The 18552-nt window shown below is 39.9% G+C and overlaps 1 protein-coding gene across 2 annotated transcripts in view; it reads left to right on the forward strand.

The window, feature by feature from the left end:
• The window catches only part of LOC111862881, a 79062-nt gene that overhangs the window by 41568 nt on the left and 18942 nt on the right, over positions 1–18552 (forward strand). For both annotated transcript variants that reach the window (XM_023848660.2, XM_023848662.2), the window contains exons 3-7: positions 536–733; positions 9903–9980; positions 11243–11425; positions 12091–12147; positions 16924–17112. In XM_023848660.2, coding sequence (XP_023704428.1) covers positions 536–733; positions 9903–9980; positions 11243–11425; positions 12091–12147; positions 16924–17112 — 705 coding nt within the window. The remainder of the gene's footprint in view (positions 1–535; positions 734–9902; positions 9981–11242; positions 11426–12090; positions 12148–16923; positions 17113–18552) is intronic.

The following is an 18552-nucleotide window of genomic DNA, read 5'->3' on the forward strand; positions in this document are numbered from 1 at the left end:
ACTATTTGTAATTATTTTAATTAACTGGAACGTGGCTATCTTGGACAAAGTGAAGTTTTGTGTGTTGGTGATTTCTTTTTCTACTATAAATGCCTCTGATGATGGCTCCGTGGTGAGCCGAAACATGTAAGGCAGGTGGTGACGAGGTGGAAAACTTAAAAAAGTGTCACATTTGACGGAAGGAACTTGATTGTTAATTTGTTAGTGTGACGGACCAGAATGAAAGACCTTAAACTCTAATGTGAATTTATCCCCATGTTAATGAAGGTGTAGCTCCACGCATTCCTAACCTCAGCACTACATTGGAGTGACTAGTTGGCTTCATAGCCAACAAAGGAAGTTGGCTGAGCCCCAGAGCCGCTGTAAGGAATGGAACCCTATTCGTCGATCATCCAGTCACTGTATTAAGTGAGCTGCCCCGGCTCACAGTCTACTCACATTGTATTGAATTATTTCAACTGGCAAATCCAGTAATCACCCGGCAATGAATGTGTAACTGCAGCACCGCAGTCTGAGGGCAGTCTTTCGTTTCCAGGCTGCACCTACAAGGGGTTGGTGCATGCGGAGGGGCAACACGTGGTCATCAGGGAGGAGCCATGTCTCAACTGCAGTTGCCGCCAGGGCGCTCTAGTGTGCTACCTGCGTGTATGTCGCCCTCTACCCAACCCTCCGCCCCCCGAATGTGTACTGATTCATCGCAAACGCCACTGCTGTCCAGAGCTCATCTGCAGGGGTGAGTCACCACATCATCTCTACAGATACGTTTCGGATCAAGTTGACGTTGATGTAATAAATGTATTTGCAAACTGTTATGTCAGTCACTTGAAACACTTCTCTTCGCGTTACACCGATCATAGAAAATTTACTTACACTTACACTTAAACTTATGGCGTACGAGTATAGCCTGTTCTTAAAACAAAATCTTTCCTGGAGATTTTTGTAATGTGAAGCTACATTGAAAATATGCTGCGAACAAGGGCATCGGCACTCAGGAATTACTGAACACTTGTACCCCCTCACCACACACACACATATGGACCTCATAACTTACTCTAAGGAGCTGAATGCTTCTTGAGAATCTGCCAGTCACTCAGCTACTCAAAAAGTCCCTACATTTTATAGAACCGGCTGGTTCATAACCGTGTTCACAAGAGCCCTCTATCCTGAGCCAGATCAATCCAGGCCTACCTATGCTTACGTCTTCCTATTCGGTCCTTTCCTTCTGGCGCTCACAACAAAATCCTATATGCATTCATCTTCTTTCCATACGTGCTACAAGTCCTGCCCATCTCATCCTCATTGACTTGATTCTAATTACGTTTGCCAATTACTACACGTCATGAAACTCCTCATTATGCACTTTTCCCAACTTCCTGCTTTTTCATTCCTTTTCAGTCCAAATATTCTTCTCAGCACCCTGTTCTCAAACACCCTCAGTCTGTGTTCTTCCTTTATTGTCGGAGGCCAATTTCACACCTATACAAAATCACAGGCAAAATTATAGTTTTGTATATTCTACGTATTACGTTTTTAGCTACCAGGCGAGAAGACAGAAAGTTCTGACCTGAAAGGTAGCAAGCAAAGATTCGGATGTCCTTGGAGGGAATCGAACCACGTTCTTAGTCGCTTTTTGTTCTATGAAGCTGTGTCAAACTTATAATTATTAACTTAATTATATAACTTCCCGATGCAAAATGTTTTTGGAATGGTGTGACAGGAAGCGGCCGTGGCCTATTTAAGATTCTGTTCCAGAATTTACGTAAAATGACTGAGTGAACCCACAAAAACAATCGATATAGCTGAATCCCCGTTCACGACTGGAAGTGGCAACAGCCGGGACACGAACGAGGAGTTAGCGACTACATCTCCCCGCCCGGAGCCACCTGCCTTCCCGTGTACGTGGTTTGTACAGCAGCAAGATATCAGATGAATGAGTGTTGGGAGCGAGGCGGGAAGTCTGCAGATGAATGGAAACAATCAGCACGGCATGCAGGACATTCACCCGGAGGGTCACGCCCCGCGGCATGCCTCGGCCGTAGTATTTTTCAAGGTTAGGAATTTTCACAGTCAGAAACAGATCCGCCTTAACAGAAATGGATACTTTCTGCGCAAAGCGCGCTACTGCAACTGCAGTTCGTGGCACTTCTAGATATAATTCGATGTGTGTTTGAGATCAGGATGATGATAATGATGATGATAAAGGGAAAGTAAAAATTAATGAATGGAAGGAAGAAATGCGTTGTTGGTAGAACTGCTTAACAAGTAAGGTTGTCTGATTTGTTCCGGGAAGTCAGCTGGGGTTTCGCAGCCTGGATTCTGCAGCACCTCACAAAGACTGGTTTAATTCTAACGCTGATGCACTTTATTTTAGATCTAAATCAAGGATCTGAAACTATTGCAGACATCAGAACCAGAGCCAGATTTAGGCTCGAATGTTATACAGGAAAGCTTGGTACAATCTGTACGTTTCCAAGTTCGTCAGCATATCGAGCTCCAATATTATGAGACAGTGAGGTGCTCTAGTTACGGTGCAGAAAGTAATCTTTACGCTTTTCTCAGGCACTATTTTGCAAATACGTATGTGTCAATATCAAAACAAAATTCTCAGCGTTTGTTAAATAGAACACACATATCAGTAACAGTTCATGATTAAGGTAAAGCTATCCCTGTAACAGGGTGTGGAGGCCCATAGGATTGCTAGACGTCGAGGCTCCCACATTTTTTAGGCAGTCGGCTCACAGATGGCAGTGAAGTTGTCAGCCTTACGCGTCGGCCGCCCTTTACCCCCAGGAAGAATCCTGGTACTCATTTCTGTTAGAGGCTGAGTCGATCCCAAGGCCATAGTGCGGCTGTAAGTATTAGGTCAATTGAAAAAAACAATCCATTGACCTTATCGGAAATCGAACCCGCTACCTTCCGGATTGCAGCATGATGCCTCAACCAACTACACTACCGCAACCCTACCTCACGGAATTTTCCTGAAGTTGTGAATATAATGCAGGAAACGCAGACAACAGTCATTACAGAAGGCAGTAGCAGAAGTTGCGAAGCCTGTGTTGAGTGATCTAGTGCTCTTTCGCCAGTGTGTCCATGGGAAGACGGGCTTTCCAAACGAGCCTTTGAACGGAGTAATATGGGAGAGTTTCCAAACATCAGTCATTATCGCGGAGTGTGTCTGGAGCTCTATTAACTTCTGATGAGAAGAATGCTGTCCGGGTCAGACTGGTGCAACATTTGGAAGTCTGTTCTGGAATCATCTTGCTGAGTATCCGCCCCATGATCTACAAACATGGAAACCACAACTATATGCGTACCAAATTTTATAAGTTTAGAACTTATATTTTTGTAGTTCCTTAGTATACGATAAATTCACACTGGTAAGAATAGAGCTTACAGCACAATTACTGACTTTCTGGACACTGTCCATTGTCCTCTCTAGCTCCGGAGATAGGGACTAGCTCTATCGATTGGGCCCAACTGAGTAGGCTTTCTGATTGATGATGGAGACAGAAGTCTCCGAAACGTCGTTTCGAATATAAATCCAGGACGATGGATTGTGCCCAAAACGTCAATCGCCGTATTAACATACCGTGTTCACAGGCTCCTAGAACTCTTTTAGAGCTTACAAGCTCAGCGCAATTATTTATACTGTCCCGCATTACGTACGTGCCGAAGAAGTTGCCGCACGGTACGGCGACGTAAGTTGCTTGAAGTGCATTATGCGCGCGCGTAGTATGGCCAAGTTCCTAAAAGAATTTATTGCTCCTCGTTGTAGCTACAGTGCTGTGTGCGGCTACAGCGGTGTTAAGACCATGTTCATTCACTCCTCCCCCTTACCCCCCTCCCCCCCCCTCACACACACACACACACACACACACACGCGCGCGCGCGCGCGCGCACAGCTTGAAGACTGAGAATGGGCAAGGTCGCCAAGCCCAAGTGCTGCTTAATGAAGTGAAACCATCACGACTGAATGTAACATTAAATGTTATTCACATCCCTGGGGTTTCCCCGTAAGCAGTGCAAACGCAGCAAAGTGCTGTCAAAACATGGCACGCGTGCCACTCACGGCACACACACATGTTTCTCAATAAGAAGAAATATCTTTGCCATCAGATTGAGACATTCGGCACGTACTTCTTGCTTTATCTGCCAGACGCACAATTGCAATTTTGTCAAACACAACTCTATGTGCTAATCTGATTTAAAGAAGGCCGGTCACAGTGGCCGCGCGGTCTAAAGCATAAACTATCTTCGCTCGCTCGAAAGCTGGGATAGTGGGTTCGAATCCCACTCGAGGCATGAATGTCTGTGTGTTTATTCTGTGTTTAGGTAGCGGCCTTGCGACGGGCTGATCACTTGTCCAAGGAGTCCTACCGACTGTGTATTGACTAGAAAACTGAAGAATAGGTCAGGACCCAACAAAGGGCTCTAGAACCATTGATGAATGAAATAATTAATTAATTAAAGAAGGCATTTTTAAACTTTAAATTATGCCGTCGTGATTAGATATACGGCCAAATTTAGAATTTGCATTGCGACACATTCTCCAGTGAGAGCAAAGTGGAGAGGCTCTGACTCTCTGTTCCCAGGGGAACGGGGTTCATCATCGGCTGTTAGTGACGTATACCTCACGGAACCGTTACAAATTGATTGCATTCAGTTTCAAACCTACATCCGGTGTATGCGCCGGGGGAGAGTCCAGACAGTCCGGATTTTGTTATCCGATAGTGATTGGTTCGACATTGTACGCAACAGTATAAGAAGGAATTGAAAGAAAATTAAAAGTAATGCGAGCAATAGAGTTTCGGTGTATATTTGTATATTGAAAATATCTATTGATTTCAGCAGAGTTCTGTAAATAGTCCTGACATTGAAGCAGTTGTCATTGCGTCGGAATTCTCGGAAATACCCAAGACATATGGCATCTCGACTGTGCAATGCGAGGACCAATCCGAAGAAGGACGGGTATTTCTCCCTGGCTTCATAATTGACTCAATTAATTGTTGTGGGAATTCATGTTCCTAATTTCCTCCCGACCTTGGCTTGTGACCTTGGCTATATTGACCAAGCTATGAACGACTCCCCTTTCTACGTGATGTGGACTTGAAGTGGAGATAACTACCAGCATGAGTAGGCTTCCTGCACACTTTTGCACCCCGCTTCATGACCAAAACGACAAGAATGGAATGGTGAATTTCATGGTAGGCCTAACGCTGTTGAGATGATGAAATTGCTGTAACTTTGCTGGTCCGTGTAGCCGCACCACGAATGTGTCGTCGACGTTTCAGAGCCATCTGGTGGGTTTCTAGGCCACTGTGTCCAGTGCTGCTTCCCCGGAGAGTGCCATGAATACTATATTACTAAGCACCGGAGACACAGAGTTCCCCATTGCCATGCCCTCTTTCTGCTGGCAGAATTTATCCTCAAACTGGAAACACGTGCTTGTGAAACAGATGTATATTACGTATCCAACCAGTAACGGTGAGCGCTCTGGGAAAGAAGGCTCCCAGTAGAGTCTGTTTCTTGCGATCTGTGAGACCTCTTCGACTGGCACGTTGGTGAATACACTGGCAACGCCAGAAATTACAAAGCGGTCTTCGTTTTGAGAGTTCATCTTCTATACTCATTTTATGAAGTGTTCTGAGTTCTTGACGAAGTAGTCTGTATTGCGAACTGGAGGGCTCAGGATCGTATGGGGAAGTTTTATTTTATGTTACAGCTGAGGCTGCTGAAATGGCGAAGAATTTGTTGCAGTCTTGGAAGTCCATGTGGGCAGACTATAAAAGTATCTACAGATATATTATTTATTTGTAGGACTAAGTTTTACCTACAACGCGACAAAAATTGAATTTCTACATTTCCACTGACAGATCGATAAAAAAAATCCCGAAATTGTTTCTTCCATACGGCACCGACACACCGACTCACGTCGCTAGTGCGAAGTAACGCCTCGGTGGACAGTCGAAACAAAAAAGAAGAACAAAATGGGCAAGTGACGGATATAACATGAATGCGGATGCAGTGCTGCACAGCGCGAGTCTGTGTGTGGGCCTGTCGCCTACGCCATATTCAGGACTTCGGAAACCTCGTGAGCTTTATGGGCGCATCAGCCTTGCGACCTTCTGCTATGCCATCAGCGGTATTTACAGATTGGGAAATTCCCGTTGTCAGGAGGCCCTGCTACGGTAAGTGGACAACGTTTCCAGAACCTGCAGACGCGCGGATCCTAAATTACTGCATTCTGTTTGAACTTGTAACCGTAGTTCAGCAGTAATGCGTGTGACTGCAGCGCCTGGCTAGAATCTCGGACGGCGAACAGCCAAGTAATCTCAGTTTCTCCGGTCCATTGATTCTGAGACAGGATCTCCGTACGTCACAGGCAGTTCCCTATCAATAGTAAGCAAACTCCTTCTACACAAAGAAGTGCTCAGACCCATACGGACCTATGGAATTCAACTATGGGGGACAGCCTCCAGCTGCAACTCCGAAATACACCAGCGCTTACGATCCAAGACTGCGATCCATTGTGAGCGCACCTCGCTACATGTTAGTATAACGTCGAGTGGTGGGATATCCTGAATTTTGTCTGGAGAGGCTGCAGAAAACCGCCGAAACCTCAGTCAGAGTAGCTGGTTTCGGGCCGAAATCTGTATCAGAATAATAGGGTGCAGCGCTATTCAGTCGTCCTTGACTTTCGGTCCTGGCGGTTCTCATTTACCGCTATAAGGCAATGCAAATGGCCACCAAGAAACAACCAACGGGTCTCAGTTCCCGACGTTATGCCTGCCACTGATGCCATGAACGGACGGATGTGTGGATACTCGGCGGGCAACGCTGTTGTTTGCAGTGTTCGTCTCGAAGCAGTTTGTCCTGTAACTGGAACTCTTAATTTGAATGTTAAATTGCTGCTCGTTTTAAGAAGCGCAGATTGCTTCAACCTTTACATATTAACGACAGTTTTCCTCGGATAATTGTGCGAAAAACATAAGAATTTAAGCCCTTGTAGACTCCTCGGGCGTCACGGCAAGAATCACCACATAAAGCCCGTTACTAGCTTTTTTCTTCATAGGAAAGTATAACCTTGTATTACATAACGTACGTGTACACTCGGTGGTCCTGCAGACATTATTACAGCGAGAGGCGAGTTCAGGACCCATGCGGTTGTAACGCAGCTGCATTTTGTAAAGTAAAGCTATCCCTGTAACAGGCCATGGAGGTCCGTAGGTTTGTGAAATGTTGAGGCTCCCACATTTTCTAGACAACAGGCTCATAGATGGCGGTGAGGTTGTCAGCCTTACGCGCCGGCCGCCTTTTAACCCCCAGGAAAATTCCTGGTGCTCATTTCTCTTAGAGGCTGAGTCGACCCCAGGGCCATAGCGCGGCTGGAAGGATTAGATAAATTGAGAAAAATCCACCGCATCGGTATTCGATCCCGCGACCTTCCGGCTTGTAGCACAGTGCCTCAACCAACTACGGTACCGCGTGCCCCCAGCTGCATTTTGTAATTGTACCATTACACGCAGGCCATGAAAGAGCAGGTTACCTTGGATAATAAAAGTATGCACATTTTGTAACATGGATGTGAAAACAATAAAAAGAAAAGCTTATGGTTTCAGACTTATATTTCATGAGGCAATGCAGTTGCCTGTATTAGCCTGCGGAGCCTTCCGTATGTCTCCAATTAGTTTTAACACAGCTATTGTAAAAATCTGCAAAAGCCGGGATAGCTCAGTCGGTATAGCGACTGGCTACGGGCTGGACGACCAAGGGGTCGGGTCAAGAATTTTCTCTTCTCCAAGTCGTCCAGACCGGTTCTGGGGTCCACCCAACCTCCTATACAATGGGTACTGGGGGCTCTTTCCCCGGGGGTAAAGCAGCAAGGTTGTGAAGCTAACCACTCACCTACAACTAGTGCCGAGGTCAAGAAAATGTAGCTCTATAAATCCACTCCCCCATACCACTTCATGACGTAGTGCTAACTTAGTTAAACACAGGAGCAACTTTACCTTTTTATTACAAAATGTGCTCATTATGTCCGCATTTCACGCCGACACAAAAAAGTATACATACCTGTTAGTCCAACAGAAAGGGGTAGATTATGTGTGGTGTGATCCCATTGCACAGTGACAACTCCGTTTTCAAGATGCTCGACACTGTGTGCTTTCAAAATATGAATTTTGGCTTCCAGGTGGCCTCTCAGATAAGGTCATGTGATCATGGTGGCCATTCCACTCGTTCTACCGCCTTCTGGCCTCATGTTGAGGGAGTTTCTTATCTTGCCATTCGCTGTGGCTCCTAAGTACAACTTATGCTTTTGCATAACGTGGGCCAAAATGGAGCTGCTTCTTTACAATATGCACCAATTTGGAGATCCAAAATTTGAGTATTTTTAGTGGGCTCTTGAAACTGTTTTCTCACAGCCTAGATCTGAACAGTCGTAAGATATGTACTTACAAGTAAAATTTAATGTAATTTAATATTTCTAATGCACGGAAAATATTAACACCATATTTCAGTTCACATTGGTTGAATTTTCTTACCTTTTTTTTACGAAAATTTTGTATTTTAAATTATCATATTTCTAAGATGTACAGTACAGTACAACAACTTCCCTTTTCTCGATAACATGTTGTTTCTGACTAAACTGGGTGCACTAATCACACACACAGCACAGCCAAGAAGTTGTAATATGCACAGTTCCTTTATGCTCCATTTTATGTATGTGTATGAAACACACATTGCTATGAGTGGTGCGTGCATCTTCAGGGGGCTACTGCAGATAACCCATGCCTAATTTTTGGAGACCAAGAAAGAAAAGCGGAGTTGAATTTCGAAAAGCGTAATTTACTTAGAGAAATAAGACAGTTCACTCCTCAGATATATACGAGTAGCTTGTTTTAATGTGCATGATAACGAAATGCACGGAACTGAATTTTGTGAAGTTGCTAGCCGGGGTTATGTGAAATGAGCCCCTTGTATTTTAATATTGTGTGTGAACAAGACGGCTTCACCACAGCCCTCAAGTAGCCGAGACAGGGCAATGCATTTGTTGAGAGAGAATGACTTGCCAGTACCACGTAAAAGTAAAAAGTAACAAGGGCCACGCCATAGCTCAAGCAGTTAGTCGCTGGCTTCCCACCGTGGCGGCCCGAGTTCGATCCCGGGTCTAGTCAAGTGGAATTTGTGGTGGACAAAGTGGCGCTGGGGCAGGTTTTCTCCGAGTAATTCGGTTTCCCCTGCCAATCTTCATTCCACCAGTTGCTCCACAATCAACCTCGCCTGTCATCTGGGACTGGTACAATAGGCCAGAAGTGGCCACAGTGCAAGGGACTTAGTCCCGCCCCACTAGCAATAAAAGAAAAGTAACAACAAGGACACATATACCTATGCACTGTACATGTAAATACAGGACATGCACATGGAGACATGTAGGACACAGTGGATGTATTACAACTAGCTAAAAAAGGGAGGACATATGAACAGCATAGAGAAATATCATCACTATTGTACTTACAAATAAACAAACAGATGAACAAAGTACTCTTTAATCAAAAACATCCTATATTTGAAAAAGTACTTAATCTTTATGTCAACCACTGGCACATAAAATGCACTACAAACCACACCACAAGACAGCATCACCACATACTTCACACAAAACCCACCCCACACCACAAGACAGCATCACCACATACTTCACACAAAACCCACCCCACACCACAAGATGGCATCACCACATACCTCACTGGGTAAAAAACATGTGGGCTCAAGACACTCAAGACAGTCCTGGACAAGGTTCAAACATAGTACCTCTTGAATGTGAGCCTAAAATGTTATGGCTGCACCAGTCCACTTGTACATATATAGACAAACAGTATTGATTGATTATTCTGTTTCAGATGGAGGAACACCCAAAAAGAAGTTGGATGGGCGGTCTGATTTAACATTGGGAGGAAATGATATGAAGACAGACAGAGGTAAGACAGAGGAGTGGAATTTCTGCAGTAAGCATGCAAAAGTAATGTTCTGTAATAGAATGAACAGCACATTATTGTATAGTGGGCCAGTACTAAAGCTAATACATGTGTTGTGCAAGATTCACAGTCACTGAGAGACAAATAACACCACAAGCTGCATGATATATTGTATCATGAATTTACTTTTTATGAACAATTTGATCCTGGTACAAAACAAAAGAAATATGCAAAAAGAGAAACAACAAATTAATGGGAAGGAACAAATAAAGAACGAGAGGCAAAAGAAGCTAACTTCCAGAATTCTATTAGCATGTGTTTTATTAAGATCCTACTACATTCTAAATCTGGGCAACTAATATAAATAATTTTGTGAGATTTGAGGTTCTTACTATGGCAACTATGAAAAGCACTCACTATCGTCATCATGTTATGCTGTACTCTATATAGAAGTTTAGCAACGTTTTGGAGGAAAGTACTGCCTCCATCTTCAGGGTCTAAGAGTATGCTGAGCAAATGAGCAGAGTAAATTATATGTTTGCTGCTTTCTTGCAGCATAAACTCTAGTTTAAAACTATTCTTTGGACCTTTTTCATTTATCACGTTTATTAAAACCACTAGTTTTCAGAAACTGGTTCTGCCACCTTCTTTAGTCAAACAGGATACAAAAGAAAGCCTATGCTCTCAGACCCCTCATTACAAGTATAGCTGCTCTCACAACATACCCCATGCTCAGTTACAACCAAGTGTTCACACTTTAGAAGTACCAGTATCGCTAGAAAAGTTTGCAATGAAATATGAACATTAAGTATTGCAATCATCATGGTGTATCATTGTGAGATATGCCCTGCTTCTCCCTTCAGGTGTTTGTTGTCAGATAATTCTTGTCATTAATTTCTTTGATTCCAAAGATGTAAAAGTTTTACACTGAATGGTTTTTAACCCTGCACTCAACCCTATGCATAATGACCGTCCCTTGTCAGTTGTCTGAGACTGCTTAATATATTTGTGGCTATGCTGCATATCTGGAGGCCATCTCCATCTGAGAGCCGAGGACATATCATGTTGTGGTGACTTAACATTTTGTCCTATGATGTGGTTTTGAACCTGCTATCACAGAGATAGTTACTCAGTTATACACCTTTCATTATTAATGGCAGTGGTCATGATCAAATCCGGTATTTTCTGAATACTAATTAAAATTGTATGGATACCAGTAATCAGCTGAAGTCAAGTTAATGAAGTGACAACACATTGTGTTTCAGCTTGTGTGGCTAATGGAACTGTGTATGCAGAGGGATCTGCCATGCATACTTCTGGGCTCTGTGACTACTGTTATTGTATCAGGGGGAATCAACAGTGCATCAGGCCACAATGTCTCTTGCCTCTGGAAGGCTGCACTCCTGGTTACAGAGCCCTTTCTTGCTGTCCAACACATTACAACTGCAGTAAGTTTAATCTTAGTACCAACCACATCTGTTATGTTCATGCTTTGGGCTGATATAGGAATTCCTTTTCAAACCGCTATAATTTTCTTTATTAAGTATGGGAAAAGAATACCGAATGTCAGTGTAAATACTGTAATATCAATTATGCTGATGCATAATTGAAGACACTTTTTAAAACATCATTCCTAAGATATCCATGTTTGATTCTTCCATTTTTTTGGATATAGTTTCTTATTAAATTATACACCCTATGCTAAACTGTATCATTGATAGCGATTTCCTATCACTATCAAAATATTAGTTTAATTGTGTACGTATAGTTCTCTCTCATCATAAAATGAGTATATTAGGATTTATTGATTATCTGATGCATGTCTGATATGCAATAAATCATGTGGGATTCATCTGCTCTATTCATGTACTTCGCTTCCATTATACTGACAGTTCATTTTCTTATTAATAGTGGTCTATTATTATACACTAACTTGAGTGGGACCCTAATAAACATAGTCATGAAGGATGCTTGGTATAATGATAAACAGTTATCTGAAAACAGGAGTAATCTGAATCTTGAAAATATATTATATATAAAATGTAATTACAATGAACAGTGTCCAACATAAATTTACATATTTTCTGATGGTAGTACTGATTTTGCATTACAGGTGAAGCCATTGCTGCTGAGACAACAACAACATCTGCAGCGCCCTCAAGTTTTGTTGGTAAGTACTGGTTGGTAAGTATTGGCTCTCGAAATACTAGAGCTCTGACTACCTAATTCTACAACCCTGAACTGTTCATATGCAGTGCAAAATATCAATTTTTTTATTAGTTTTAATGCCTTTGAAATTATCCATCTTCTAGGTTTAATATTGAAAACACTATGATTTGCAGTTTAAGTCTGCTTCAAACAACAGGGAGGACATAACCTTATCAGTCTGTTGGAAATCTTGGTCACTGAACTAATGGTAGGATACCAGCCTCAAAAACTCTGTGCTTGCAGTGTGAGATCCAAAAAATTATCATTTCCAAGGTAATAAAACTAATTATGATGTCCCTTCTTCAAAAAATTCAGGAAGTAATCAAATCCTTATATTGTTAAGAGCAATGTAATGAAATATTAACTGCCTGCTTAGGAACTGTTGTGTGATGAAGGTTGGAATGACAAGATATCCTACAGTAATTTTGGTCCCATTAGTGCCATAGTGAATTTTTGTAGTTCATATCATGGTGTTCAGTGTTACAACTCAATGCATAAAATTATGAAAGGAAGAATTTTATTTTATCTGCCTATTACAAACAACCTTCTTTGCAAAATCTTGAAATAGTCTTTTATATCTGATTATGAAAAGCACAATAATTAAAATCAGTGCCTGTTCCTAGAAACAACAGGAGCAGTGCTCTTATGTGACAGAGAAGGACATACATTTTTAAGCCTTCTGCCAAAAAGAAACCAGTAAACTTAATATAAAATTGCTTTAAAAGGATTGTCCTTTTTTCAACTTCAATTAATTCTCTCAGTTTTAGTAACAGTTTCTGTTTTATGGATAAAGGCGAGAGTATGCCATACCATTGCATTCAACCACAAAATGATATTTGGTTGCAGCTAGTTATTACAGAGGGCAGAAGTTGCCATTATGCTTTATGTGGAACCAGTGTGTGCAGAGTCAAGATATTTATTTACTTATTTATTTATTCTTAGTTTATTTTGTGAGACTTTCAGTGGCTAGGATTTAGATACCATCAAAGATTGAATAATTAGTGAAAGATTAATTTGAAATGAAGTGGTTGTAGCCTAATTGAAAGTATTACTCTGTTAGTTGCTCAGATATGATAAAAAGCTCAATCTGGTAGCCAACCTCCAGGTCGAGATTTGAATCCAGGATCTTTGCTAGAAAATAAAAGTTCTAACCACATGGTTGAAACATTTTGTTCCCAACATATCTAACTAGCACATGGTGATTACAGTCATGCCTTGTTAATATTACATACAAGCAGCAAATAGGTTAACACTTTCACTCTTAGAAGTAAATGATCTCTTGACCTTTCCTGTTTGATCTCCTGTGGTTGTATGTGAGCATAAATTTGCATGTCTCATTCATGTGATTCAGATTTTAGCCACATGGCATGGCATTGCTACATGTGCAAATACAACTTCTAAATTAAGTGTAAGTCTTCCTGAAAACAGTAAACCTTAAGCTTATTTGTTTCAGTATTCCTTAATGCATGAAACAAATGTGTTTTAGGAAATACATTTGGGAACTTACGGAAAACTTGGGCCTTTATCTACAATGAACTTCTCAATTCCAGCAGCTCATCACTTTCTTGATAACCATAAATCAGTCAGCACCTTTTTGTTTCCATACATCCTTCATTGAATGCTTTGTGATACTGATCAACACCCCAAAACTCAATTTTTTTAAATTCTAGGGGAGATGCCTTTATTTTATCGCGACCACTTCAAAATGATACATGTATATGATGATAGCAAGGATTATAAATTAATGTCACCTTCTGTACATAATTTATAACAGTGTAAATGCCCGCAGTGTTAAATTTGTCATCCATAACCACAAGGTTACTCATCATTGCAAAATTTGTCATTATTAATGCACATAAATTATATTTTATACAAAATTTGTAAGGGTCTTTATTATCCTGTCTTCAAACAAAATTTTTGTCACATCTAGCTCCAGTGGTTAATGGATTACTGCCATTAAACTGAAAGTTAAATTGCACAGAATCCACATGAATGATATGTTTCTCTTTCACATTCACAAAAATATTATGTTTACCATTGCTGCAGCTTCTTTAGGTGTCTATTACCACATGAACTGTCGTGACCTACATTAAATAGCCACCAGCATTGGAGTGCAAAACCGATTTAAATGCCCCTGGTGCTGAAGGGTTAATTTAAACCGTGCAGGTATTACTGGCAGTATGACATTAGAAAGAACATGGGCAAGGTGTCCTATTACTGGCAAGATGTTCATGATAATCTGTTATCTGGTTAAAAAGTTATTGGTGGGAAGACACAATATAATACCATAAAACTGTCCTCATATAATACAGAAAGTAGCTTGAAACAGAGTTTTCTCTCTGATTTATCTTACTACTGTCAGTAACTAGACTACATAATGTCCAAACATTATGTTTTTGGACATTATCCATCGTCATAGTTGGGGAAGAAGCAGTAATGGTCTAACTGATTTAATATCCTGCACTCACAGTGCAGACCGAACAGCTACAGCACAGCAATAACATTCAGCATGGGTATCTGCATATACACATATACATAATATCAAATTCTAACATCTAAGTCCACATATAAACAACCCGAGTGGGTACCCCTAACAACTTGTTTAGCCTTCACACATTTAATAGGAAGGTCATGAAACCAACGCGGCCTATATCCTGAAGAAAGATCCAGCAAGCAGATACCCCAGAGCACAATATCACCACCATAGTGGAACAACAAATAACACACGTACAATATATAGCAGGCACAGGGCTTAAATGGAAATTGTAATTTTGGCTATAAGTACCTTAATATTATTATAATTTTAATTTTAATTTTAATTTTAAAAGCCATTTAATACCAAGTTTAGTGCCTAGTTTTAACTATATTTGAACAACATTTTAAAAAATTGAGATATAATTGTCAGTATGTGTGACACACATACCCAGGAAGCCCAAGAGTATAACACACGCAGTCGCAGGAGCGCGACACAACAAAAGCACAACACACAAGATAATGAAGGAGTGCTCCAACAAAGGAGAATGGGTGTGACTGACGTAGTGAGGGGCGATGTAGCGATGTGGTATCCTGAACAATTTTAATATTTTTAATGTTTGACAATGTATATGATAGATACATATTTTAGTTATTTTAATGTGTGAACATGGCATGCAATGAACTGGTTTGACGTGGATAAGTAAGCACCTGAAGATGGCATTATTATGCCGAAACATGTAGTGCGAGGGAGAGAAGGAGATAAATGAGTGTATGCACTGCAAGACGGATTAAATAAATCATGGGCAGTTAATCCCATTTACATCCAATCAGTATTTACAAATTATTTTGATTAAAAAAACTCCTCTAATGAATAAAATGACCACGAGCAAAGATATCTCTTTAATGCTGGTTTAAACAATTCAATTTTATATGATAATGATTTTATATTATAGGAAGATGGTTAAATATCCTCATTCCAATAGCATATGTCCCTTCATTATATATATCGTTAATCTAGCAGATGGAAAATGAAGGTCAGTATTGTGCCTAGTATTTAGACCATGAATTTCTTGATTAGTTTTATAAGGATGCTTATTTCTCACAACAAATATCATCAAAGAAAATACATATTTTCTGACTAACTAAAGTTCTGAACTGAATGGTAATAAGCATTACCTGAATTTATTCTGCCTTCAATTCCTTTATGAATCAAAATTTAATTTATTATTATTGTCCCAAAATATTGGAACATTGCCACATTTTCAGAGGATCTGTTACCTATCTTTATGTTATAATTTTCTCCTGCATTCTGATGATGAGGCATTAACATATACTGAGTTTTCTGTTTCTGTTTCTAGAACAACCTCCTTACTAGCACTGATTGGAGCTTCTGTATTTTGCTTTATGGTATTTATGTTATCTGTCAATGGACTTACATCATTAGCCTAGACCAGACGTTGATTTGTCCCATTCAGTTTCAATCCCATCTGATTTCTTGGACTTTGCTAATGGTGTATCGTAAAGTAAAGACGGAAAGAAATGGCAATAAAGCATCTTGTTTCAGAACAATCCAAATAGGAAAACTATCAGACAAATTGATACAACAATATACTCCTTCCACTGCTCAGGCAATTCTTCCTTATTCCAAATACAATTAATGAGTTTATGGTTCTCAGAATATGTTTCACCTCATGCTTGAATCATTTCTGCTGGAAATGATTACTACCTGGCGGTTTATACTTTTTCAGCTTTGCAACATCAATTTCAACCCCAAGAGTACTTGGCTCAGGTACTAATGGCTCAGTTTTATGTGTTTCTGCCTGCCATATATCACTGACTCTATATACATTCAATAATTGAGAGAAGTAATTCTTCCACCTATTCAAAATGTTGTGGGAATATGCAAGCAGATCACCATTGTCAAGTTTGTTCTAAGTTGATAACCCTTCTTACCTCTGCGTAAGTATCTGACATTCTTATTCTTACTGTCTGATACATGCTTATTAATTCTGTCCTTCAGGTATTTTCCTGAAATGTCAACTAGCTTTACATCTGTCATTGTTCAGGTTACCCCCATGTATCCTGTAACCACTGCAATTTGGCTTGTTCTCTTTGATCTGATAGTTCTGAACTTCCTTCATCAAACCATGGCTTTTGCTGCTTGAATTCTTCTTAACCTTGATTCTTTTTGACTACAATTTTGAAATTCTCAGAAAACAAAGTATTAAGAATTCAAATATCAACATATTCATTGTGTTTTCAGGATGTGAATTAGATGGCCAGTTCTATCCTGAAGGGGAAATGGTTCACACTGTAGCCCAATCAAAATGTGAGAATTGCTTTTGTATGAAGGGCAGAGTACAGTGTATGACTATAGAATGCACTCCACCTCTGCTGGGATGTAGCCCCATCATAACATCAGGAAAATGTTGCCCAACAAGCTACAACTGCAGTGAGTACACATTATATAATAAGTTAATATGTTATTCTTTCATTCTCTATTTTATATCCAATAGAAGATGCATTCTCACTCACACTGCATTCTTTATTTCTGCTAAATCTATTATGTGACGTTTCACAATCATCAGTGATAAGCAAGGCCCAGATTTTGATGACCTGAAAATATTTAAAAAATGACCTGTAAAATGTCCAAAAAATCCAGAATAATGACCTAAAATATGACCCAAAAATGTAATATGCAGGGCCCGGATTTTGATGACCTGAAAATATTCAAAAAATGACCTATAAAATTCTAAATGCATTAAAAGCACATGAAATCAGTGCTTTAGAGTGAGCTGAGGGCCAAACAACATCAGAATTCGTACATTGCATCTCCACCCCAGTGTCCTGAACCAGACTTAGTAATCAGTGTTGTTTATCTGAAACACAAGAAAAGTCTGCAAACGAGAAGTACGGGAATATTTAGATGCAGATTTCAACATATGTTTCTGAGAAAGTAATACTAACCTGTGTCATACTCATATACTGTGAACAGATGGGGCCAAAACATACATATCATTCACAACTAAAAACAACCACCAAATTGATCTGGACATCAGTTATGCCAAATTAATCTGTAAAGTACTTGATACAAAATTCCTTGGAATACATGTTGACAGTACACTGTCTTGGAACATACATATTGAACAAATTATACCTAAATTAAATGCAGCTTGCTATGCGATGAGATCAGTTAAGCCTTTTATGTCACAGGAAACATTGAAGATGGTTTACCATGCCAACTTTCATTCTATTATGAACTATGGATTAATATTTTGGGGGAACTCTTCACATAGTGTAAGAATTTTTAAAATACAAAAGAATATAATTAGAATCATTACAGGATGTAGAAGTAGAGAGTCATGTAGAGAATTATTTAAGAAATTAAAAATTCTACCTCTTCAATCGCAATACATATTATCGCTTCTCTTATTTGTTGTTTACAACAAAGATAAATTCAAATTAAATTCTGATGTCTATAACATGAATACTAGACAAAAATATAACTTCCACCTACCCTCATCAACTTTATCAGTATATCAAAAAGGAGTCTACTTTACTGGCATAAAAGTGTTCAACAATCTGCCACAAAGTATTAAAAACTTGGGCAATGATACTAAAAAGTTTAAATCAGAGTTAAAGAATTATCTACATGCTCATTCCTTCTACTCTTTAGATGAATACTTCAATGTAAATAGAGAATGATGTAAAATTAAGTTATATTAATTTTTAAGCTAAAATTGCCTGTACTTATGTATGTAATCTTTTGACTTGTTCTGTATCCAAAGGTACTAACCTGCTTAGGATTTATAGAATGTAAATAAATTCAATTCAATTCAATTCATAATAAAATTTATTGTCTGCCTATAATTCACATTTTAAGAATTTATTT

The sequence above is a fragment of the Cryptotermes secundus genome, unplaced genomic scaffold (genome assembly GCF_002891405.2).
Source record: "Cryptotermes secundus unplaced genomic scaffold, Csec_1.0 scaffold528, whole genome shotgun sequence".
In the NCBI taxonomy this organism is placed as follows: domain Eukaryota; kingdom Metazoa; phylum Arthropoda; class Insecta; order Blattodea; family Kalotermitidae; genus Cryptotermes; species Cryptotermes secundus.